Genomic DNA, 27,155 nt, shown 5'->3' on the forward strand with positions numbered 1-27,155 from the left:
TTTATTGTGAAGGGGACATGACTCACAAGAGGCAAAGCCCTTCCTGTGCAATGGTAACATATAGCATCTTACTCTTTCTGCACATCTGCATATATACTTTATGCCTATACATTTGTTCATGTTTCTTTGTTTTAAAGGAGGAAAGAGGTTAAATGTCTGTAAAATGACATTGAAGAGGCCTAGTGACCATAAGAAAAAATGTTTACATGTGTAACCCATTTGGAATATGTGATATGTAAGGCAGTACACAATGATTTCCTCCTGTGAAGTGTGCAAACAAATGTGACTTATCGATTGTTGTAAATAATATGTGAGTGTCTGTTTAATAATACAATTGTTGTAAATAATCTGTTATTGGTCAGCATTTAGTTTCACTGCCATGGTGGAAATATATGCCACTGTATCGGGAGGCATCTATTGTAAAAGGTTTGAGACGATTTGTCTACTCTGTCCATTCAAACAGCCTTATTGGGCTTTGGATTCTCGGTATTCTAGTCCCAGTGGTATGTAATTTGTGTTGTTACAATAACCCTCCTGTGTGTCTGTGCGCACCAAATAAGCATCAGCCACAAATGTCTGTTTTTCTAAGTAATTCAGTGGTGACAACGGGATGTACACTCACAGACAGTGTAAGAGTTGAACCTGGGAAGAGATATAAGTCCTGTGTTTTTTTTTTAAATAACCTTTCTAATGATTTGCAAATAAATCGTGCATCACAACAGTATCTGATGTGTTATGACAGGTATATAAACGCAGGGTGAGACCAAAACATCAGATAGAAGTACATCATCCCTAACTCCTCCCAAGCCTCCCGGCTGCTACAGGGCCTGTGCTTTTGTTCGTATGGACCATTAGCTGGGATACTCGATAAGTATCCACCCTTTCGTCCATTAAAGTTTTGTGCTGCCCGGTGTGCATGTATGGGGGGTTGGACATCGAGAAATCTGAGTAGCAAAGTTTCGCATGAGTCTTCCTTCCACCTCACGATGGAAGTCCATGTATGTGTCCAGGAAGTGTTCGGCCTGCTTGACAGCGGTGCTGAATTGAAAGCTAAACTAGAAACGTGTGTGGATGGATTGGGAGCAGAAAATCTGAAGACAAATGTGTTCCTACTTTTTATTAATAAGGTGTCAAAACCTGTACCCCAGGGAAGGACAAATAAATGTAAGACGTCACAAGAAGAAGAACTGCCCTCATACACCTGCAACGCTGTCACCTTGAACAATCAACAAGCAAAGATATCCAGGAAACGGTCATTAACGAGAGACAAGGTAAGAAAGGGGATGCTTTTTTTCCTGTTATATCCGTTATGTCTATCTTCTGTTCGTGGTGCGTAGTAGTTTTTAAATAATGTTTTTGGAAATGACATCAAAATTAAAATGGGGACCAGACCGCATATGCTTCAAATTAGATTTAAAATGTAATTTGTGGTGTATGACTCTTCAAAGAGAAAATGTATGGGCAATGTATTATACTCACCTATATTTTTACGAGCAAGTCAGCAGTTTCAGACATGGCGCTCTCGAGTTCGAAAACGAGTGTCTTTCTTCCTGTGCCAGTGAAAAAGCATACGGCTCGAAATGTCTTTTTTAATCTAGTTAATTATCTAATGCACATACTGCCATTCTGCGACTCTCAGATTTGATTGTGTTTGCACCGTACAGAACGTGACAGGTTGTACCCCAGCCCCCACCGCGGGAGAGCAGTCCGGCCTGCATCGGGCCATGTGGTGGCTCAGTTGGCAGTGCGCGCGGCAGGAGCTCTGAGACTAACGCGGGCTCCCCAGAGAGCGCGCGCCTCCCGTCTCAGAGCGGAGGATCGGTGCCCTCGGGCACAGGCCTCGCGCGCGGCTACTCACCAGAGCCCTACCTGATGGCGGCTCGCCACGCTGGCCTCATACTGGCCCCATGAAGCTCACCCAAAGCAGCCTTTCATTTTTCCAAATTCTGTTTTTAAAGACCTTAAACTCAATCTTGCAGTAAAATACGGACATTACTTTCCTTGCAGCCATTTGGCTAGGATCCGGTAAGAATATTATTTACTCCTATCTCCGTTTGAAAGCTTTCCTTTTTTTTTTCAAAAGAGATTGTTTATAAATGGCAATCTGCTTTATGACATTTCTTTGAAGCGCATTTTGTAACGATTAATGAAACAAAACAAAAAAGGATGCCCTTATTTGTATTTGGGTGAAATTACATAGTTTTTCTTGTGAATAAAAATGGTAAAATGAACATCATATTTCGAAAGGGGTTTTGTAATGCACACTAAATGGGTTATGGTATTGTAGTAAATGATTCTTTTCCGGTAACATGAACTTTTAAGACTAGAGACAAGTGTTCATGACCTCAGTATTAAAGTCAAGATGTCAGGATTAATATGCGGAGAATAAGACTATGGGAAGAAGTGGTATCACCACAGTGGGTGATCTCTTTAGGGAGGGTACTCTGATGCCACATGAAGCTACTAGACCGCTGGCATTGAAAGATTGGTATGAAAAATTAATGCGATGGATCAGAGCTGAAGGGGCGGAATTGAAAAGGGAGGAACAGCGTGGATTACGTAAAACGCCTATATCTATGGAATGGAATATGTTGATAGAGGCGCTTGGCGCTATAGACATACTGGAGTATTGTAATTAGAGTGTGATCTAATGGAGCATAGGATGTGCAGAAAAGGGGAGGTGCTGGGGCCCTGTGGAATAAAATAGGGTGTTGCTGGAGGCCGCCATACAAATGTATGTATATAACTAAAAGGCAACATACTGAACTGGACTATGTATACGATTGCATACTTTCTTCCCTGCTGAGCCTAAGGGGGAGGGAGGGTGGGGGGGGGGAGTTGATATGTTTTGTTCTTTAAAATTTCGTACTATGTCACATGTTGGTGCAGTATAGTCCGGGTATGGTCCCTTATTCCCAGATGTATCCTGTCAAAGCTGTATAACAATTGAATATGGTCTGGGGGGATGTCTTTCCTTAATGTAAAAATGAAAGCAGGAATGATACTGGGTATGTATACATAATAAGATGTGGTAGATGCAGTAGATAATGGTTAAATATATTGTCATCGCTATCGCAAGGAATGTGCTTCGCATCGTTACGACAAGGCTATGTGGGATGCTAAGCCCAGCGATGTACTGTATTGCAACCTTCAAATAAAAGTATGTTTAAAAAAAAAAAATCGCAATTCTCTTGAGATTACTCACTTTGCCATCACTAAGACGAACAGCATTATGAAGAACATCCACAACTTGTAATGGTTCAGAAAACAGACTCAACCCTTTCTTAACCAACCAAGGAAGTTTAACTTTACCCAAATCCCCTTATGAATGGTAGGAGTAATCAAGCCTATTTTGTGATCAAAAGCGTCCTTGTATTTCCTGTGTTTCTCCACAATCCTTTCTCTTACAATACTCATAGAAATGTTGCACTCATTACTGCTAAGAAGACACTCAGGATTGCACTTAGTCCTGGCATTACTACCTCTCACAATCTCGAAAGGAGAAACACTTAACGCTTCATGAACAGTGGTTCTGTAAGTCCAAACAGCTTAATGACTTGTATTTCCCAGCTCACATTGTTCTTGATGGCCATCTGAATAGCAGCCTTAAGACCCCTATTAAATCTTTACACCATTCTGTTCCCGCTGGGATTATAAAGGGAAGTAGTCTTATGTCTAACACCTACTTTCTTGAAGTAATCTCTTACTACATTAGACAAAAAATGCACGCCATTATCTGAACCGGCAAACCTTCACTAGCGAAGGTATAGTCAATGAACTTCAAGACTTCTTCTGAATTAACTTCATCCACGACTTTAATTACCAGCCATCTTGAATAAATATCAATCATAGAGATTATAAACTTGGAAGGAGAACCAATGTGATCCATGATATCTACTGCCACTGTATGCCAAGGTTCTTTGGGAATGATAGCTTCACACATATATGGTTTAAGCGTTCTAAGAGACTTGTTAGCGTTAGCACACCATAAGCAATCTCATACAAACCTTTCTGCACACAAATCTAAACCAGGCCACCAAAACCATTTTTAAATTCTCTGTTTGGTCTTCACAATTCCCAAATGTCCTTCATGACACATTTGGATAACTTCCTTTCTTAAAGCTGTAAAAGGAATAACTCTAGTTCCCCTGAAGGCCATGTCACGATTTACAGAAAGTTAATTCCTAATTTCCCAAAAATCTTTGAGAGTTTTATCAACACAGCTATTCTGAGGCCAACCTTGTTCAATAACCATAATACTTTGTTGAAGCACCGTATAAGCAGAGTATTCTTTTATCCATACTTCTTCTTGGAAGCTGGGAGCACCCTGGTCATGGATAAACGCAATGTGAAAATCCTCCCACTCATCCTTGCCACACTCTTGTTTAAGTATAGGCATTCATGAAAAAAAATCTGCCAAAACGTTACTTTTCCCAGGAACATACATTACAGGATAGATGAAGTTTTGTAAATGCATAGACAATCTTGCAATTCTAGCTGATGCGTTGTACAGTCCTTGAGTTGTAAGCAACTTTACTAACGGTTTGTGATCACTGCGGATAACACATGCTTTTCCCCAAATAAAAGATCGGAAGTGCTCTAACGCCCAAACACAAGCTAAAGTTTCTTTCTCAGTAACTGTGGGAGACAAAGCACATGAGGCATAAGCAATTATAGATTCCTTCCCATCATTACCTATTTGTGATAGAACACCTTCCAATCCTTTATTGCTGGCGTCCACAGTAACCAAGTAATCCAAAGCTGGATCAAAACTTTTTAGTATAGGAGCTTTAGTAAGTGCTGTTTTAATATCAGTAAACTCAGCTTCACAATCATCCGTCCACACAAACTTGTTTTTTGTTTTTAAGTAGTTGTCTAATATTGAAGATCCTGGTGGAGAACCCATTCACAAATTTAGCATAAAATTCCACAAGCCTTAAGAAGGATCTAAGTTCGTCCTTGTTGGTGGGATGTGGAGCATTCTAGACAGCTTCTACAAGCTTTGGCTTGGTAGTAACTCCCTTACTGCAGAAAACATGACCTAAATATGTCAAAGAATGGACCGCAAATTTACACTTAGCATCTTCTACAGTAAGTCCCTTGCCCTCTAACGTGCTCAACACATCTGTCAAAACTTTATCATGCTCCTCCCTATTTTTCCCAAAAAGGAGAATATCCTTCTGGAAGCACTTTACCTTAGGATTATCATATAGATGTGCTTTGCCTTCACACTGTCTTAAGTTAGCATGAGCTTATTAGGAGTTTAAACGCCTTTTTACCTTTCTGCTGCTTCTGCACACGACACATAATTGTTACTTTAGCTTTGAGCCTAGTATAATGTTTTGCTTCACACAAGAATAATATGTTATTGTTCTGATAGCAGCTTTGCTTGGTGAGTTGTGTCTGTACAGTGAGTGCTGAAACCTTCAAGGATATCGCAACACAGTAGTCGTTATGAGGTCTGATCTTCGCATCTTCCTAGACATAACATACATGCAGCTGCGGCCAAATTCTGGCTTTAGGCGCGTTTTATATTGCTTTGCACAGAGCATACACACACACTTGATGGTGCTTCGCATGCAGAGAGCAGGTGGAAGATGATGTGATCCCTTACCACTAGAATCTGAGGTATGGGCCCGCCCTGCTGAAACCCAAAGAGACCTTCTTAGATATAATATAATATATTAGCTAGGGAGAGTGAGAATTAGGTGTTGTTTAACCTTCTTCGCTTTAGCATTTTACCATGCTTTCACCTTTTGTATTCTATGGACTAGTAGCTATGCTGATTACTTTGTTCCTTATAATATGTTTGCTTGTATTAGCTAATGTACTGCGTTTGAGAACACTGCATTAGAAAATAAACATTTCAAATGTGCACGCGTCCTCATTTACTCCTTGTTCTGGACGGAAATGATTGTATAACGAAAGAGTGTTCATGTGTTCCACGTTACCTGAGGTGTACTAAGTCCATGTTCTGGTTTGTCTAAACATTGGGAGTTTGTAATAACCAATGAGACACTGTAGCTAGTCTGGTAGGGGATTTTGGGTACTAAGGTGAGTTTTGGCACACCCTAACTTACTGAGGTTCCAAGTCTCTATGCACAGTTCTGTAGGAGAACGGAATCCCTGCGACATGGCGCCCAATCGTTGGTGGTCTTACATGACACTTGAGTAGTGCAACTTTCAGTCCTTAGCACCTTCACTATTTTTTCCGGTTAACGGTGGTGTCGGACAAACCTACCTATATTTACATAGATCTTTTCAAGCTTGAATCTTTCTAAACGGTTTCCTTGAATTACTACCCAGTTGTGCTACAAAGTTTACTCTGTACCTCTTTCTTTCTGTGTCGCTATGGCCGCGGTGAACATTCCGCAACATAGTCGCATTGCGGTGCGCAATCATTTGCAGACTTATAATGTTCCCGTGGATGGCATGGCCGTGATTATCGTGGTGAGTGCCGAGGTGGCTTACCCTTACGACATTTTTTACTCATGGGTGACCTTCCCAGCTGTGAACGCAAATTCTGGTGTGTTCGAGACGTACACTGCCACGGCTGTGCCACTGGAATATACTCCGTATAGGGCACAGGAAGTTCCTATTGATGCTTGGCAGCACCGCTTTTGGTTTGATGGCGCCCTACCCCACTCTTTCACAGCTCCGAGGTTAGGTGCTTTGTCCATTCCCGGCGCAAATTGGCCTGTTTTGGCTGTTTTGGCTGGATTTACATCTCATCCTCAACACGGGGCATGTACCGTGGTTGAGTTAAGACGACTTCATGTAGTCGCAATTAGCGTGATTAGGTCGTTAGTGCAATACATAACCCGCAATCTCCTGGGCTGGGCTCCAGGAGGTGCGGCACTTCCTGCTGGACAGGGCGGCATGAAGCTCAGTCCCGTAATGGTCAACGCTGTGATGGGCAAGCCCCCCAGGATAGGGATGATTTTCCTTTCTGGCTTGCCGAAAAGTTTGACCAGCTGCAAGTGGTATTTCCTAACACGACTCCTGGTGAGAAACACAGGATTCTGACAATTAGCATGCCAAAAGACTTGACCCCAGCAATTGGTGACTGTGAGACATGGGGTAGAACATTTGCGGCAGTCTATGCGAGGTGTTATGGCACTCCGTCTATGACTGTTTTGCCAACGGTCCTTAAGGGTGTTCAGGATGAGCACGGACCTGAGGCTGCTGTTGAATTGGGTATGCGGCTGTGTGGCTCCTTTGATGTGGTTTACGATCTCATACTTGCTAATGTCAAGGGGGATGCGGTGAACTTTCAGGTAGCCAATGCTTTGCAGGCGATTCCCGACGTTGAGAAACCCCAACAGTTGGCAAGGATTATTGTGGCGGCTTATAAAACCGTGGGCCGCAATAGTAGGGGTCTCAAGCCTTTTTCTGCTAAAGAGAAAAAACAACCCCAAGGGCAGAAGTCAGAAACTGACAAACAGCCCAAGACCAAAAAACAAAGTTGGCTGAAAAAACAAAAACAGGGAAAACAACAACAACAGAAACAGGAGTCTCGTCCTGCGTCTCCATTGCCTGTGCCCCCAGAACGTGTTTATGACTTGCCCAACCGCGCGACGATAAAATCACCTGATCGATTTCAGGTTTCTGACCAACGCTCTCCTCGTTCTTTTCAGGACTCGTCGGCCTCATCGACCGGTGGTGGAGGAGGCGGCAGGGGTCGGGGTGGCCAGCAGGGACGCGACCAGCCCCGCCCCGCCCGAAAGACGGTAAAGGCAAGCAGGACGATTCTACACCGAAGTGACCCCAGTTTCAAAAGAAGAAAGTCGCCGCTTTATCAGCGAGATATGCCACAGATAGTGAGAACGTGCTCTGTCACAGGGAAAACGCATGTTGGTTGTTACCCCGTGTCCTGCTTTAGAGGCAGTTACGAAAGCCATTGTACCTAATTCTAAAGCTTTGCACCCTCGGTGGATACAATGGGCAGCATCATTGACATCTCCGGATGTCACATTTATTTTTGATGCCTCCTTGCGGTCGCAAGAGTTTTTGCAATATGAATTCGTTCATCCTGCAGCTTTGGAGGATTTCCATTGCATCATATACACTGGTGGTTCGGCGCATGTTGCGCAGGTTCTAAACACGCCTACGTTTCCGCATGCGCCATTGTGGTAGGTGCCATGGTGAACGATGAGTTCAAGTCCAGAGTCGTGCACACGCAGACTCTAGGGGACTGCACCGCACAATTAGCGGAGCTTCGTGCTCTGATGCTTGCATTGGAGTACGCTGATCCTAGTGTGATAACTCTTATTGTAAGTGATTCTTACTACTGTGTCCAGTCTTACAATGAAAACTTGTTCTTTTGGATTCAGAATGATTTTCGTGATTCCAAGGGTAGCACAATAAAACATAAAATGATCTGGGTCCGAGTGGCTGAGCTTAAAGAGCAGTTGCCACTCGTGTTTGTAACTCATACTCTTGGTCATCAGCGCGTTGGAGTCCACGCTGTTGGCAACTCGCTTGCTGATGAAGCAGCGAAATCAGCAGATTCGACATATTTAGTTGCAGCAGTTACACGGTCCTAAAGTAAGATTGATGATGATATCTTGGCAGCTGTTGCTGCGACTGAGAAGGTATGTAAATATCCTAAGGGGTTCCCTTCGAAGTACTCATACCACTTCAGTCCCGATAAGGTTCCTTATGTGAAAATACCTGACGTTGGGGAGAGATTGATTCCCAACTCGGATCGCAGAAATACATTGATCACAGCGGCCCATGAAGGTGTTGCGTCTGCGCATGCGGGCGTTTCTGCCACTGTGTCCCAATTGCAACAGCGTTTTTGGTGGCGGGGACTGTACAAACAGACACGCGATTATGTCCTTCAATGTGACATTTGCCAGCAGATTAAGCCTTCAACTGCTGCGCGTCCGCCCCAAACACAGTTGTTCATTTCTAATAAACCACTAGGTTGTGTTTATTTGGATCACCGCGGTCCAGTTTTCTTCTGATACTGCATATAAGTACGTCTTAGTCGCAGTTGATTCATGCACACGCTTTGTATGAATGTGGCCTCACCGCAGCGCTGATTCACGGACTGTCATAAGGGATTTGCGTGCCTTTGTAGGGATTTTTGCCTGTGGTACCTTCCATTCGGATCAGGGTCCTGCTTTCGCCTCTAAGGCGTATAAGGATGCCATGGCTTCCTTGGGGGTCCAAGTCAAGTTTTCGTCTCCATACAGGCCTGAGGGCGACAGTGTAGTGGAACGAATGAACCGTGACTTAAAGCAATCATTGACAGCTCGAGTTATAGGCACTGGCAGGAAATGGCTGGCCCATCTCAATGGTGCGCAGCGTGCTCTTAATAATCTCCCAAGAAGGTCTCTGGGTGGGCGGACCACATACGAAATGCTCTTTGGTATCAAGATGTATGTACCGGACCTTGACGGTCTGGACTCGGTGGCTGTTGCTGCCTCCTTTGACGTAGATGAACATTGCAATGTCTTACAGACTCTACAAAAGACAAGAGACAGTCTTGCAAAGGAACATTTGCCCTCCTCTTCGGATGATGCGTTGCAGATCCCGGTAGTTGGCTGGCTACCCCAAGTCGGAGAATTGGTTCGGGAGAAGATCGAAAACAAGAAAGAATTTGGTCCCTCTTACCGAGCTCCAGTTCCTGTGCTTGGTGTGAAGGGCACAAGAACAGTTATTTTACCACCACATCCAGGTCGTAAGGAAAACAGGTATATCTCCATTGACAATGTCAAGATACACAGAGTGGCCGATTCTTCTTAGTATGACACCGGCGGTCTCCTGTCCTTCGATGGTGAGAAATTCTGTATTGGCCACTGCTTCTAATCCTGAGCCGGAGGTGGCCATCGAGATGCCTGCAATTTCTAGTCCTTTATTGAGTACATTGCCCGGTACTCAACTTGCTGAAACTGGTTACTCTTATCCAACTGACTTATCGATGCCTGATTTGCAAACTCGTTTGGCCACAGAATCCAGATTTTCATTTGACACTGTTTCACACACATCAGGGAAGCCCTCACAGATTGCAGTCTATACAAGATTATTATTTTTTTTTTTAAATTGATTCCCCCTTGGACATATATTTGGGTGGCGCTTTTTTCGATTTACCTTTTTTATTTCAATTGGTTTTGTGTTTTATTTTTTCCGGATCGTCAATGGACACTATGTCGAAGAGAGAGCATGCATTTGACATCTAAATGGAATATTGGCACCCCATTCCTCGTCACATACTGCACACAGATTGAAGAGAGACTTGGCTTTTGTTAACATCACTGCTAGGCCTGTCCTGGATGGGATAGTATGGGATGCTGTTAAATTTCAAATCCATGGCCCCACTGAGGTTATAAATGTCCGTAATGTGCTTAGAGTTAACAAGGGGTATGTAGTTAAACAAAACATACGTTCTGATGATTAGGATGTTCAGTCCGTAGAGGCGTTGTTTTCTGATTTGAAATATTATGCTGCTTTTGATGCTGAAGATTTGTATTTAGAATCTGCTAATTATGGTGATTTATTTTGTTTCCAACATTTTGGCAACCACTACCTACATAAAACTAATTCCAGGAGGAACACTGTGAATTATACACAATGGGAACATTGTCCGGCTCCTATACAAGGCCGTTCCTTTTTGAAAAAGTACACTTATTTTACTGATTTTAATCAGTCTAATCCCACATCATTTTATTTTAAAATAACAGAAAAATCCATGTCCAAGGTTAGACTTACCGATACTAAGTTATTGTACTCGAAGTCCTTTCTAGACCAGTTAGCTGTTGGAGGCTACGAGTTGTGGAAGGAAACAGTTGACCTTAAATCTGTTTGGGGTTCTAAAAGTTGGCAGGTACAAAGCGCTGAGGCTTTGCACCGTGCATGTCTCATCCCAAATCATATGTTGTTTTTGAATTCTACCCTTTCACAGACAACATGCTTTGGATTGGCTACTTCTAAAAAATTAAATACCCTTCCTTCCCTGATTTGGAAGAATATTCAGGTTGGGGTGATACTACAACATTTTTGATCAGGGAGTTGCGAACTCTAATGCTAAATTCGTCCTTTAACATATCCAGTTTGAACCCCAAAGGTTGGCTGCTGTGGCACAGAAGTGCAGACTTGTGCCAACATCGATTTCTGGGTTCAGCTGATGGCTTTACACAGGTCAGGGTCGATCCCCGTTTCGAGAATGACCATTCTGTCACTACTTATTCAGTAGGCAAATTATGTCAGAATTGGCTCAAACATTCTACCTTGGTGTCAGTTAAACTGCATTTATCTAAACTGACTGACGATGGTGATTTGAATGATTTCATAAAAGGCCCGGCTAGAGGTAGATCTAAAAGATGGATATATGCAGTTTATAATGAAGTCTGAAAAACATCACAGATTGAAGCGGCTACCCCCCTTAGGGCTATTGATCAAGCTAATTTAGAAAAAGTGCTTGCTGTTGTGGATAATAGCATTAACACGCTTTCTTCCCGCATTTACACATTGGATAATATTGTGTCATCTGTTGTTGATATTGTGCAAGATGAAGTGTCTGTGTTATACCATGGTCAAAATCAATTGCGTTCTGTTATGCAGTTTGCGTGGACCCTGCAGACTCTTAAGTCCGGGAAAGTGCCTTGGAATTACATGAATACCTCTTCTCTTTTTGCCCAGTTTAATTTAACTGACAAGCAGCATTTGCTTTCAATGAGAGATGCATCTTTTTCCATGTTACACATTGAACGATTGGAGTCTTTACCATTCTCTGTGGCAGAGGCCACTACTGCAACGTGGCTTATCCACGGATTAATAACTTTACCATTTGCTCTTTTCGAATTCAAAAATTGTATGAAATATTTTGCCATTGGTCGATACGAGGCTCTTGGTAGCTCCTATCTGCATGAAGCCTGGTCGCTTCCTTTTACATACTGATGCCTTAGGGAGGGAAAGGAACTTTATCTGAAAGGTGAAGAGTGCACCGAAACACCAGATCACTCATTAATGTGTAGACGTATTCAATTACACAGCTCTTGCAATCAAGAACAGCCTAATTTAGCCTGTGTTTTAAAAGGTACACCCGTGCCCGCTATCATCCCCACATTCACATTACTGGCAAACAGCAGTTATTTACTTTTAAATAATGAAGATTGCTGTGGGTTATTAAAAGGCATTGCTTATATCGTTACTGACTGTACGTGTGGTTTGCTGTAAAAATGTGTTGTATCCACTCACGCATGGGAACTTGGATGTTTCCATCTGACCGAGAATTCCGACCTTGAAAGCAGAGTTCAATTAGATGAGTCAAATAAGGGCTCTTTTGTCCCAAAAAGAAGTTGCCCTGACATCAACTCGTGAAACATTTGTCCTTCACGTGGCTAACACCCGCACGGAGGTGCATGCATTATTAAATACTGACCTTCCATTGCATTTCGGTGAACTGATTCATACAATCTTTAACGCGTCCTCCACAACGGGGCTGGCGCACTTTTTAAAATTAGTTAGCAGTGGTCTAGTGACTTCATTTTAAAAGATATTTGGGGTCATTCCTGCTTTCTTTCATTCAATCTTTTCCAGCCTATTTGGTGGATTTCCCGTTTTACTGGCGTTGGCTGCAGGCGTGCTTTTGCTGTTTTGTTTCATTCGAAATGGATGCACATCCTGTGTTCCAAGATGAGCTGTCGCGGCTGGCACTGTTTCGCAACAGGATGCTTGAATACTATGGTGCGCTGCCGCTCACCACCTTGAGTGCAGCTTATGGATTATCATTTCGATTTTCCTATTTTACATGTGTTCAGCCTGTTTTTCATTGCCTGAGCTGCGATTTCGATTGGGCCTTGGATTTGTGTCTCTGCAATGTGGTGTCGCCTGAAGTCGATTATAACCTGCTCATGAGTCCCTTAGTAGCTCATGAATTGCTTTGTTCTGATGGAGGGATTATGGCCTTTGCAGCGATGCATGGAATGCTGGGTCGTTGGAATATATTCGCAGCGGCGCAAGATTTCTTGCCACACAGCTTCATTGAGAACCCAGCGAGTTGCCCTCTGATGGTGCTAGAGTCTCCGGTAATTGAAGAGTATATATGTTCTTTCCCACTATTGAATTGGATGGCTGAACTCTTTTCGGATGAGAACAGTGACTTCCTTTTGGAAGCTGTTACTGCTTATTTTGCATATTCGATGCTAGACTAAAGTCTGTTGATGCCATGGTTGACATTAAACATTTTTCATATTTTTTTTTCTGGAGCTATGGAAAACTTTTTGAGCCCCAGACCTATTGACTTTGATTAAAGTGAACACTAAATTGTCATGATGGTGAGATTTTGTTGTTTTGGGTGACAAAAATATTTTTTTTCTCAATTACACGAATTTGAACTGACTATCGTTATTGGACTCTGCATTTCAAATATGTGCCCCTTATCTTATCTTATCAGTGCTCTGATCAAGGGAGGGTGTCATATAGATGTGCTTTGCCTTCACACTGTGTTAAGTTACCTTGAGCTTATTAGGAGTTTAAACGCCATTTATCCTTTCTGCTGCTTCTGCACACAACACATAATTGTTACTTTAGCTTTGAGCCTAGTATAATGTTTTGCTTCACACGAGAATAATATGTTATTGCTCTGATAGCAGCTTTGCTTGGTGAGCTGTGTCTGTACAGTGAGTGCTGAAACCTTCAAGGATATCTCGACACAGTAGTTCTTATGAGGTCTGATCTTCGCACGTTCCTAGACATAACATACATGCAGCTGTGGCCAAATTCTGGCTTTAAGCGCGTTTTATATTGCTTTGCACAGAGCATACACACACACTTGATGGTGCTTCGCATGCAGAGAGCAGGTGGAAGATGATGTGATCCCTTACCACTAGGATCTGAGGTATGGGCCCGCCCTGCTAAAGCCCAAAGAGACCTTCTTAGATATAATATAATATAGCTAGGGAGGGTGAGAATTAAGTGTTGTTTAACCTTCTTCGCTTTAGCATTTTACCATGCTTTCACCTTTTGTATTCTATGGACTAGTAACTATGCTGATTACTTTGTTCCTTATAATATGTTTGCTTGCATTAGCTAAGATACTGCGTTTGAGAACGCCAGGGCACAGATCGAACTGCCGACTAACCCGGTAGAAGCCTGGCGCCGTCGGATTACGCTATTGTAACGCGGCTCAGAAAAATCGCCCGACCCCGGGCTGACCAGCTGTCATTATACTGTCACCCCCTTGCCTCCAAACGGCCGATTGTAGTGGCCCGGCAATTAGAGGCTTAATAACGTTAAGGCATTAATTGAATGTCCTGATGATGGTCCCCATGATTGAGTAAGGGGTCCGAAACGCCGTCGACCTATTTAGCACCTTATACAAAACCTGATTTATACGTGATGTAATGGTGCTTTGTTTATACTTGTGTACAATTGAATCTGAAACAGAAAACGTTACTTTTGCCTTATAAAGCCCTTCTTGTTCGTAACCTACCTTCTGTATTTGATCTGACAGTGTCTGGGCACAGGCTTGTGTACCACACTGGTGAATTGTTGAAGGTATTCTTTTTGTATGAATCATTTGTTTATTGAGTAAATTTGAAGACCTCTGTCCGGCTGGATATGTCGCTCCAAATATAGATCTGATTCTGTCTATATTTATTAGTTCATATATACTTACATGCATGGGACCGCTGTTGTTCTAAAAAGTATGTTCCCCGAGGTCCCCTGCTGACTGAATTGGGGTCCCTTGTTGTTGTTAACACAGCGTTTGAGAACACTGCATTAGAAAATAAACATTTCAAATGTGCACGCGTCCTCATTTACTCCTTGTTCTGGACTGAAATGATTGTATAACGAAAGAGTGTTCATGTGTTCCACGTTACCTGAGGTGTACTAAGTCCATGTGTATAAACAAAAGGAATCCACTAGTGGATTCCTTTTGTTTATACAGATTACCAGGGGAGACAGAATCCACTTCTTCCTCTCCCTCCCCCCTTTTGTTAATTACTTGTTTTGGACAGCGCACAGCTGTGGGAGCCCCTCCCAATTAATTTGGAAAAATGTATCCTAGTGGATTCCTTTTGTTTATACAGATTACCAGGGGAGACAGAATCCACTTCTTCCTCTCCCTCCCCCTTTTGTTAATTACTTGTACTAAGTCCATGTTCTGGTTTGTCTAAACATTGGGAGTTTGTAATAACCAATGAGACACTGTAGCTAGTCTGGTAGGGGATTTTGGGTACTAAGGTGAGTTTTGGCACACCCTAACTTACTGAGGTTCCAAGTCTCTATGCACAGTTCTGTAGGAGAACGGAATCCCTGCGACAGGATGTTTTCAAAGAACTGAAACATCAGTCTCTGAAAGATGGCAGCGGCTGATGCAAGCCCAAAACGTATCCTTTTTTTATTGGAAATCCCCTTTAGGAGTAATGAACACAGTGTATGGTTTGCTTTCTTCGGCTAAATGAATCTGATGATAAGCAGCAGATAAGTCAATAGTGGAAAAACATTTTGCATCTTTGACCAGGGCAAGAATTTTTGTCGTTTTAGGAAGTGGAAACTTGTCAACCACTATATTGTTATTTAAATGGCGTAAATTAATGCAGAGTCTAATTTTACCGTTGCTACGTCTTGCAACGACCACTGGAGAAACCAATTCAGAGGATTCGATTGGTTCAATAATGTCTGCTTTGATCAATTTGTCTAACTCATTCCCCACTTCTTCTCTTACTATAATCCGAATGTTCCTAGCCTTGTGTATTTTAGGGCATGCATCCTTTTTTAGGGCAATGCAATGTTCAAACCAGGGGAGGGGAATTTGTATCGCCCGACGCCCGAGACATCTAGATTTCTTGCAAGGGCAAGAAGTTTTAATGTCTGTTTTGTCCAAAGGACAAGAAGACTGTGCACTGTAGTAAATCAAGACAGACGGAAACAAAGTGCTTTATGTGAGAGGCAGTTACATTACAGAAGGATTCATATTGTATTGCTGTAGGCACGGGGAGATTAAAAGATATGCCCAGACTCACAGGATGTTGAACAGACACGGAGAACCGAACCTGGTTCCCCAGCTCCCAAGTCGGCCACTGCGGCTGTTAGGCAGCATCGTCTCCATTGAATATGAGCATGATTAAGTTCAAATTGGCAGGTTCAAACAGAAATTGCACAGCGCTGTCAGCTAAGAGGTTTTTGTCTTTCTCCACGAAGCCTTCATGCAGCTTCCAGGCGCCTCTTCTGGCTCTTTCAATCCTTAGAGCAAGAGGGAAACATGATGCAGCTTCTGCAGTCCGAGAACAGCCCGCAACGGAGGGTAAGAGCCTGGAGGACCCTGCTCTCACCTCGGCTCTCTGTTCACCCTTTTGATGTGCTGCCCTTGGGCCTCTCAAATTCAGCCCCCAGGTCGCTCCCCACTCACTCGCATTTGAGTCCTGCAGTGAAGTAATTCACTTCGCACATTGCTTTCCCTCTGCACTTATCTGGTGCCTGTGCTCCCCCCCAGGCCTCACCTGCAGCCCCTTTTCCCCGCCCCTAGACCTCTCATGTTACAACCAGGGTGTGCAATAAAGCTCCGGCCAGTACTTCCCTTTCCATGAGCCTCTCACGTTTCACACGGTACCTGCACTATGCCTTTATCTCTCCTCATGGCTTATCTGGCCCTTTGTGCCTCAATTTCAATTAAATAACGTTACCAAAACCTTGCAGTTAAAATTGTCAGGGACTTTACATGCTTTTCTGTGCAGCAGTAAGCGTGACTTTAGGGATGAACTGGGGCGCTAAACTAAGGGTGATCTCTTCAATTTAACACTTGCCCAGGATCACACAATGTGGTTAAGTGGTTTTGATTAGTGGCTCCGTGCTCCCGTGTGGCAGCCGATAATAAAGCCACATTTCCATAAGAGCCTGGTGCATTGTGTGCCTGCATAAGGCAGGAATGTACTTCAAATGTACTGGGAGAGGTAAATAAAGCAGCATGTACGGTAGGACAGTGTGTTTATGCAGTGAACAGAAACATGCTTCTTACAAATAGATAGGAAAGTAAACTGGGTTGAGAAGGTAATGTAAGTGTTTCCAAAGAAATCTGCCTCTAGAGCCCCGGATTCTCTTTCACAGCTACATCTTGCAATGAAGCTGAACATGAAATGCCGCCACAGATCCAAGGCTTTTACTCCCAGGCAGTCAGGAAGGACGTTTTTTCTGCTGGAAAGTAATCATTTGCAAAACAAATAAATACACCACATGGAAACGTTCCAGGTAGAAGCTTCTTAAAGCAGAAACAGCTAACTTTGAAAACCTCTCAGGAGTGGCAGCATAAGCAATTGAATGTGTACTTATGCTGTGTGCCAGCCGGCATAAATTAATTACAAAAGTACAAACTATAGAACATCCTCTACTTGCTATGTAACACCCTAACCACCTCAAGCTATGTCTACCACCCTTTCCTTCTCCTGTTTGCAGTCTCAGAACTCTGTCTTTTTTCTAATTCCCTGCTCAACTCATCTCCTTTCTCTTGCTGAGTCAAGTCTCTGCCATTGGTACAGTTTACCATTGTGACCCAGTCTAACCCCCATGCTGTATTTCTTACCCAATCAAAGTCCCCTTTCTTTTCTTGCAGCCCTCCCTTCTTTCTGCCCTCTACCAACCATCTAGTTCCCTGTGTTTCTCATCTCCCTTTTCTTTTAAACGACAAACCATCTCTTTTCTTTAAAAATCAGCATAGCCCTAGCTTTGTTGTATTCCCTCCCCTGAAGCTATAAGTGGTTCCTTCATTAACCCGTTTCATGCGCCCCCGATTTTGCGGAAGTGCGGCACTTCCGCAAACGGGCGGGCCGCGCTGGCCATTGGCCGACGGCAGCACTGGGCAGGTAGTGCTGCCGTCGGCCAATGGCCGACTGCAGCATGGAAGGGGTTAAGACCTCTCCTATATTTCGCTGTGAACTAATGGTCCATCAGTGGTTCCCACTTTAACCCCTGCCTAAGGGCATCACTGCATTCCTCTGCAACTCCTACTTCCACCTGCCCACCCCGTTACATCACTGCCACCCCGTGTAACTCCTCCCTCAGGACATCACTGCATCCCTCTGTCACTCACCTGCACCCCCCATACATCACTGGCTCTCCATGTAACCTCTTGGTCATCACTGACTCCCACTGTAAAACATTTTCCATCTCTAGAACGAGCCCAAGTAATGCTGATGTGAATGTTTGTAAATGTTGTTACCTCTGTCATACATGTGATGGAGGGTTTTCCATGTTCTGGTGTCGGGGCATGCCTAGAACATATTACACCTGGAGGACTGACAGGTGCTTTATTTTAAACGTCTTGTGTACAGTGCACAGGTGCAACACTTGCCTCACTGGTCACTATTGACTTGTTCTCTGGCTGCTGTCCTGAGGGAGACACCTACGGATTTGTGAAGTATTAATCACATACTGGGAACATTATCAATTTTTGGAAGCTGAATACTGGCACAGCCACCGCCATATTAACCTCATGACCAAGGTGACTGCCACGTTTACTGTAAGTTCAGCATTTTCATCATTCTTTTCCATTCCTCTTTCTTCTTTTGCAAATGCACTTAAATCTCCACTCTTCCCATCTCTCTCTGACTTTTTATGTTGCCTTTCTAAAAACCAACTAGGTCACCCTTTCTTTAAGTTGCCATTGATTTGTGACCCTATTCCATAACCTATCATTCCTTTCTGTCTATCTGCAGACTTGTGAGTTGGCTTTCCGGGACAAAATGATGGTTGAGCACATCTCAATAGCACTAAGTCAAAACTATTCATCAATTGTTTCTGGTCAAAATCCTCTGTGTCTGCACCCACGTCCTTTCAAAATGCCCCCACAATTTGCTAGAGTACTCTCAAGCCTCCATCTGAAAACAAACAAGTTAATTCTTCTGGCTTTTGTCATAAGGGCCCCCAAGTTCTTTTTTTGCTAGATTTGTCCTGCCAGTCACATTATTCATGGTTCTCCCTGGATGTCTGCTTATACCACAATGTTCTTTATTTAAAAAAATGCAAGATTTGGTTCTAGCTGATTTGTGACAATCTTTTATATTCATTGTAAATATCTTGTACAAAAACATACGTAATATTAATATGTAATATTGATTTATCAGTATAGCATACACCGGGTAAAGTATAATTTCTGAATCGTGTATGCACCCTCTTTGTTGACATTGTTCTCCCAATACTTCAGCACTAGGATGTCTAAAATGCCTCTAAGACCAAAGGTACACTTTTGGCGGTCAGTTTAATTGATTTAGGAAATAGGTTAGACAAGTAGATTTCTTTGCAGGACAAGTAGTTTTCTGCACAATTTTGTCCGCTGGACAAGTACATTTTTTTAAAAATTCCACACCCCTGTCAAACCCTTTTAATTTTCCAATAGTACCACTGAAAACTTGTGGACATTTTTTACGAATTTGGTCACTCAAAGCAGCACTCTCATCAATGATCATAACCGCATCAGGGCTATTAGGATTTAAAACAATATGTAGAGCTCCTTGATCCCTCTAACCTAATGCTGAAGGTCCCTATCCTGCCACATAAAGTTTACCAATAGAATCTCTATTCTTGAATTTAAAAACAAGTTCCCTAAATCCAAGTAAATCAATTCTTTCACCGGAGTATCCTTTTGGATTGATATCAGGCTTACTGAGCGAGATTCTTCCCAATTTTAGGTACAAACTTGGAATTCCAAACCTCCACATTAATAATAGTAAAGGGAGATCCAGAATCTGCATACACTTCAATTAACACTCCACCAATGGACATTGAGCAAATGGGTTTCTTCTTTATATCCACCTCAGTATCCTTGATGTTTAGCACAAACATATCCTGCACATTAGAATCTTGGATATTGCAATGCATGACTTTCTCTACAAAGTCTTCCTCATCATTTGAAACAGGTTCATCCACCCATTTATTTGACTTCATCATTTTTCCTCATCTGCATACTTTGGCAAAATGCCCTACCACACCACAAACAGAACATCTTTGTTTGATGGCAGGACAAAACTTACTAGAAGCGAGGTGTGAACCTCTGTCGCAACGATACCATCTAAAATTATCGTTTTTTGTTATTGAAGACGGTTTCACATTATAATTCTTTTTAGAGGAATCAAAAGATTTAGTGAACTCCTTTTTGTTTTTGTGATATAACCTGTTAACTTTACAAATAATTTCTTCATTGCCACGCTTAGAATCTGCTTTAAGTGCCTTTGCACTTCGACTGGAAAGTTCTGCCTTCCAACAATAGCCAAAATGTCTTTGCATTACCACTTGATCATGAATAAACTGCTCCTGAAGATGATCAAATTTACAATCGCTAGCCAATTTCCTTAAAGCAGAAACATACTCATCCACCAACTCACCCGGTTGTTCCTTTCTTTGAAAGAATTTGAATCTGACTATCCCAATGCAAACTTTTGGTACAAAATAATTGTCAAAATCTAGCAAAGCAACATCAAATACATTAGCATCGCCTCCCCCACAGTCTTTGTCATTTGTTCATAAGCTTTTAAACCACCTGTGCCAATAGAGTGTAGAAATAACTTTTTTCCCTCTCCGGTTTCATTTTACCATCTTCATCTATGGTGTCAAGAAAGTTAAGAAAATAAGACTTCCACTCTACCCACTTCATACAAGGGTTGTTACCAGCTGGCCAAAAAGCTTGGGGTGGATGCAATGCAAAATTTTGGGTGGTCATAATGTTACTGAGTAAATACAAAATTACACTGAAAAACAATGCAAGAGTGAAAGTAGACGTGAATATAAAATGTCCAAACTTCACCCTGTTCTTTAGTTAAAAAAAAAATGTTTGAGGTATTTCAGAAAAATGGTGCAAATAAGTACGGAAAGTATTAGTCAATGAGTGAAGAAGGGAGTCACGTATGTTTCCTTAAATCATCAAAAGGAATATAGTACCGTGTAAAAAGCTTGAACTTCAAGCTTCTGTGGCGATCACTCGAAAAGCAGAAATGTTATGCTCATGCTTTCTCAGCATGGCTCTTATGGCATGAAATATTGAGAGCTGAATTAGGAATAATGCATTAAATGTATGTGTAGTAGATATAGAGGCGCAACTAGAGCCACATTTCGGGGGGGGCTAAGAATTATTTGGGGGGGGGCTGAAACTTTAAGCAATAGGCAGAGTGAAGCTGCAGGGGCTCTTAGAAGGGGTGAAACATCAACAAAGCCTCTTTTAAAGACCTGTGAAGTGCTCGGGTGTGGCTGTGTGTGTGCCCGGGAGCTGTCTGAGCCCGCGGTGGCACACACGATGGGGGGGGCTGAAGCCCTTTGATTCCAATGGGTGTTGCGCGCCTGAGGAGATAAGGACTCCACAGTGTGGCGGCAAGGCCTAGAAGAACCCGCTACCGTTGCCAAGCACTGCTGAGTGACTTCACGCTACGAAACAACCCTTGCGTGCGTTATGTGCGTCACCAGAACTCTGAAGAAACAATCACAGAGTGACGTCACACCGCTGAACGTGTGTTGCGTGTGTCACCCGAACTTCCAGAAGAACAATCTGCTGTGAAGAGAAGAACGCGTCTGACCTTCCAGGAATAGTTGAAATCCACTCTGTGAGCAAGAATTCCACAGAAGAATACAACGAATGCAGCTGGTGCTAGAAGTCTAATTCCAACGCCAATGGAGCAGGATTCCAATGCAGGTAGGTAAAGTTGAATTTTTGAAAAATGTAGACTCGGCGGGGGTAGCAGGGAAAAAACAGCACTCCCGGTAAAACACGGATAAATGTCTTTCCACAACCAAGCCAGCGGAAATTCAATCTTGCGCAATACGTACGATTAAAACCAGAGAGTGTATTGTTCACGCACAATCCAAGGAATTAACGAAGGTGACGAAAAGTAGCAGAAATAGGTTTGTCTGTGTTCCTGAAGAAAGTCGCCAAAATTGTTGAGTAAAATCCACAAATATGTAGAGTTTTAAAGAAGTTTATTCCAATACAGGAACACCAATAATTACATACACAACACCTGGTCATGAGTTGTAAATCAGTAAATTTGCATGTTAGATGTCTGCACAAATAAACTGAATATGCATAGTTTAACACAGTGTCTTCAATCTTTGTTTTATAGAATTTATTAAACCAAGAAAGGGGACTTACGAGGGTGTCCTCATGCGAAGACGAGAGTCGTCATATAATGCAGCAGCAAAATAGAACTTCTGAAGGGGACGACGGGCCTCTGACTGATGGAAATGTAAACGGCACGCTTGACGCTGTTGTCAGTGGAACTCCTTCGGAGGGCAGTGATAAAGGGGACTGCAGTCACTGCGAGAGCAGCGTGGATGCGGACAGTGAGGCCTCAGAGTGCGAAAGCTCACTGAAGTCAGTACCAGAAAGAGCCAGTGGTGTGTCTGTCCCGCCCTGCGTCGACACAGTCCAGGGCTCTGAAAAAAGGACGTCTGGCAAGACCAGTAATAATGATTGTGATGAAGAGAACCTCAGCAGTGCCATTTCCCGGCTCGGCCTCGGCAGCCTAGAGCCCACCCCTGGAGAGGAAGGGTGGTGTTTTACCAACAGGTCTGCTTTCTCAGTGGCAAGGTCAGCTGTAGCCCTGAACCCCCAGACTGCTTTTCAGACCCTGTCCCACGGCTACACCGCCAGCTCCAAGGAGTGCTCTGTACAGTCGTGTCTCTACCATTTCACATCAGTGGAGCTGCTGATGGGAAACAACAAGCTTTTATGTGAGAGATGCACGGACAAGAATGAAAGGAAAAGGAACTCTTCTGGCAGTGGTAGGGCTTTTAATGTATTTTGTTTTCTGTATTATTGTTGCATGTTTTATTTACATAAGTCATGTGGCATGACAGAGCTGCCGCGTTCAGAGTTAGATTGGGACAAAAAATTGGGATGTACAAAATCTTGGCTCACCATTTCTTGAAACACTGCTTGGTTAGTATCAAGGGACTCATTTTTGGTGAAATGTACAGTAAATTTAGGATTTTACAGCCTGCCAGTCTAGTAAAATTGGTCTACATTAGAAACACTTGAACTTTGAAAACGGAATACTTACTTGTAATCTCAATGCCTTGCACTAGATAGTGTGATAACTGTTGTATTCTCATGTGGCATTACTTGCTTCTTTCCCCTTTAAGTTCTTTGTTCTATTTAGATTCCTTGCGTCCTGATGTTCTGTGCAATTCTTCTTGTGGGCAGTTACTTGCTAGCTTTGGTGGGAGCACCAACTACTCTCTGTTACTCGCAATAAATATCTTTATATTCATATATATACCTTAGTACCAGCATACTTCATTTACTACAGATGGCGACGATGGCTAGCAGAGAAATAATGAGGACAGAGTGAGGTTTTACCTCTGTTGGTGAAAAAGAATCTCGTGTGCAGAAGAAATTGGAAGACAGGAAAAGACATTTTAAAGAAGTCTTGGCTAAAAAAGAAAAAGAAGAAAATAGGAGAAAATCGATCAATATTCAAGGAAAAAGAAAAAAAAAAGAAAAGGGAAAACGGGGAGAAGAGCATGGACAGCGAAGCCTAATTCGAAGAAATAGAAGAAAATCCCTGTGAAACAACGAAGTGTGAGTTGGTCGACTTAGTTGTGCGAAGTGTGGTTAAAAGAATGGCCGGGTGCAGGCTGTGGCAAGTCATCACTATGGAGTTACTTTCGGCTCGGCTGCAGTCTCGCACGACCCGCTTTGAAAAGGTCTGGCGGCCGCTAGTGGCCTATCTCTGCAAGAGTGAATTTGCTAGGAACTTGCCCCCAGCGCTGCGAGCCTTGCAACTGGTAGAAGATGCGGTGCTCCCCTATACCCCTCGCAACCTGTGACGCCCTCATTGCTGTGTCTGCCCCCCCTGACTCCCTTTGTTCTTCTTCTGCTTTTCCTCTATGCTCCTACTAACCTCTGCTTTCCTCCTTTGACTGCCTTCTACTAGGCCTCTGGTTGAACGTTGGGCCCCTTGGGCCGGTTGTTTGGTTCTGTTCGGTATGTTTGTACTTGCCCGCCTTGCTGGAAGATATATAAGGCGGGGCATCGCTGGCGAGTACTGGACAGCGCTGTTTTAGCCCCCTTCCTATGCACCTTGAGAGGATCTTGATGGTCTGGACGTGCGGACCGGCATGGATATGTGCGGATGTCAACCCACACGAAGCTCGCATCTTGAGTTCCGCCACGCGGCTGGCCCCATGCGGGTTGTAGGCTTATCGCTGTGTCAATGTGACCCTTTTTTTATGTGTGTCTCAATCTGAGACTTAATAAACAGAAGTTGAAATAAAAAAAAAGAATGGCCGGAAAAAGAGAGAATAACCCTAGAAAAGCAGTGTACATCTTTTAAAGTTTGTTTACCGGACGCCGAGGAAAGCGAGTTGAGTGCGACTTTTAAAATACCTTGTGAGCTTGCAAAGTCAGCGCGTGTTGCCGTTTGGCGCTCGTGGAGTCGTCGCATGCTATCGGTTGTCAATCCATTGTGCAAGCGTCTGAGGGAAGACTATGACGCAAGGGGATTGACGTGGAGCAGTGTACGTTGTGCGGAGTGACGAGGGGCACTACGGCAATAAGGAAACGTGCTCTGCGTAGTGACGAGGCACGTAGCGGCCATTTAAAAAAAAGAAAGGAAGTATATCCTAGCAACCCTTCGCGAAGGAGACGCAGGAGGACGGAGAACTTCTGATATAACCCGTTTTTGTTTCTAAAGAGAATCGGAAAAGAAAGAAGGAAGAGGTCACATTCTTAGGAGGAACAAACAGGTGACTTGAAAGTACTGAAGTAAATGAAAGTCAAGAAACAAGTCAATAGTACTGTGTCGAGAAACATGTTCACAATCACGCAATTCGGAAATATAGTACAAAGCTCTGGGCAAGAGGTTAGATTGTTATTTGTGGAAGATAATTTATAATGGTAAAATAAATATAAAGAGTTTCTGTGAAATTCTTCCTTGCCTGATGATTTACGTCTAAGCAGGTTCACAGAATAGAACCTGTAAACAGGCAATATTAAAGAAATACATAGCAAAAAGACTACCTTCTGCGTGGCCTAAATGATACAAAAAGACGAAAAAACTGTGAAAAGGACATACAGTATCACATTTCCTGCTCCAGCTCAAAAGGTAAAAAATCTGGGAGTCATCATAGACAGCCAACTCTCTTTCAAACCCCAAGTTATGGCGTTGACCTCGTCCATATTTTGGCTCTTGAAAACCATTAGGAAAGTGCTCCCCTTTTTACCTGAGGGAAGTAAAAAGACGGTAGTGACGGCACTTGTTCTCTCGCGCCTCGACTATTGTAATAGTCTTTTTCTCGAGGCCCAACAGGGAGTGTTGAACAAGCTGCAGGTCCTTCAAAACGCAGCAGCCCGCCTTATTGGAGGTCTGCCCAAATTTGCCTCAGCTACCAAGGAATTGGAGAAATTGCATTGGCTCCCGATGCGAAAGAGGATCATGTTTAAAGCCCTCTGCATTGTCTTTAAGGCATTGCACGGTTTGGGCCCAGTATCTCTTCAGGATCAATTCCAATGGTACAGACCAGAGAGACAGCTGAGGTCTGCCAGTATGGGACTGATAAATATAGCTCGGATCAGGAAGGCACGCTGGGGGGGCAGGAGCTTTGTCCGAGGAGCGGCAAAGGCTTGGAACTCCCTCCCCATGACCCTTAAATCAATCACCAATCTGTTAGTGTTCAGAAAACATCTCAAAACTTGGCTTTTTACCTTTAGCCGGGGAATCTTAATCTCAGGGAGTTACCACTTCAGCGCCAGGACACCGGTTGGTATTAGTGCGCTTTATAAGTGTTAAAATAAATAAATAAATAAATGTAAAGTGCTACAAAAGGCCTTCCATGTACATAGATAGGAGTCTTGGGAAGCAGATTTGGTTTAGACATTAAAAACTGACCTAATCTGGAACGAGGAAGAAAACGCTCTCCATTGAGAGAATGCGTTATCACAAAGGCGTAAAACAGTAGCCTGAAATCAACACACCCAAAGGAAAAAGTCTATCGCGACATTCTAGCCTGGAACCTAAAATGAGCCTAGTCAAAATGATATACAAAGTAACCAGAATAAGGCTAATTAAATGTTTGGGAACAATGTTTCTGCCATATGGAGTAGGCCCAGGTGGTGAACTCTGCTCCATTTGCGGAGTTTGTTTGTGGAATTTTCTGCAGAAAACTCCACTGCACTACGCGCTCGCCATCGATAACGGCTGGAATATCAGCACAAACTGCAGTTTGTCCGCACTCAGTCGCTTGGGGGTATTCTGCGGAGTTTTTTTCACATCACGGAGTTCCGTCAACAACGTCTAGGAGTCCCTTTTTCTGCCTTCCTGACCAGGCCCCTGCAACAGAGCTAGATTGTAGTGGCACATAAAGGACTCAATTTTGGTGTAGAAAGAATCTGAACAATTTGCATAAAGTGGTTCCTACCTGTTCCTTGCTGCTTCATATGATGTCATAGACTGACTGCGCATTGTAACCCAGGATGGCTTGGTCAAACGTTTGCAATGAGTCAGTGAAGCTTTGGATCAGAGGGCTGCCAAGCTGGGTCTAGGGCAGACTTCCCTTCATGTCGTGGAGCTGGGATGGTTAAGAGATAGATAGGGCCTGGAGGCCTGCTTTTCTCAAACTGAGTTAATGGCAGCCTCCTTTAGTCAGCTTCAGATGGAACCACGGGGCATTAGATGGGCCTTTGGGAGTTGGTGTGTTGGCCCTCTGTTCCTTATGGTTTGGGAGGTTAAGTAAAAAATAAGGTCTCAGTGCGCACTCTTTGCTTCACAATGGGAGTCCTGGGCCTGCGTTCTTCCTGGGCCTCAAGAGTTGGACTGGACCATTGAAGGTTTTGGCCTAAGCCTTGAATCTTTCCTACAGGGCAGGAAAAGGCAGGGGCCTAAAAAGTAGAAGTGGCCTGAAGCGCAGCAGGCTGTATAGGCAGGTTTCCTGTCCGCCCATGGGCTAGGCTGTGCTGGGTAACTCTTTGCTGTGTCCTCCTGGTATGACGTCAGGATAAGATCATGCTGGTGGTAGTTGCTGTGTAGCTGGGAATACATGTTTGCTGCTACATAGGAGATACGGTACGGAAAACTTATGGCAGAGTAATTGATAAATTGGAAACACAAATGGAGAGGTGTATCACCCTACCCCATGAATGGCCAGAAGCTCTATTGTTAAAATGGTAGTGCTGCCCAAATTTATGTACTTAATCTTAACATCCCTATTCAACTGCTTAAGAACAT

The 27,155-nt window shown here is 43.3% G+C and overlaps 1 protein-coding gene across 4 annotated transcripts in view; it reads left to right on the plus strand.

The window, feature by feature from the left end:
* USP45 (ubiquitin specific peptidase 45) overlaps positions 1-27,155 on the plus strand; it is a 1,947,146-nt gene that overhangs the window by 1,501,181 nt on the left and 418,810 nt on the right. For 3 of the 4 annotated variants that reach the window (XM_078648210.1, XM_078648209.1, XM_078648211.1), the window contains 2 exons: positions 1,128-1,271; positions 22,053-22,713. In XM_078648210.1, coding sequence (XP_078504336.1) covers positions 1,128-1,271; positions 22,053-22,713 — 805 coding nt within the window. The remainder of the gene's footprint in view (positions 1-1,127; positions 1,272-22,052; positions 22,714-27,155) is intronic. The other variant, XM_078648212.1, reaches the window with a different exon arrangement.

This window comes from Lissotriton helveticus, chromosome 6 (genome assembly GCF_964261635.1).
Source record: "Lissotriton helveticus chromosome 6, aLisHel1.1, whole genome shotgun sequence".
Classification (NCBI taxonomy): domain Eukaryota; kingdom Metazoa; phylum Chordata; class Amphibia; order Caudata; family Salamandridae; genus Lissotriton; species Lissotriton helveticus.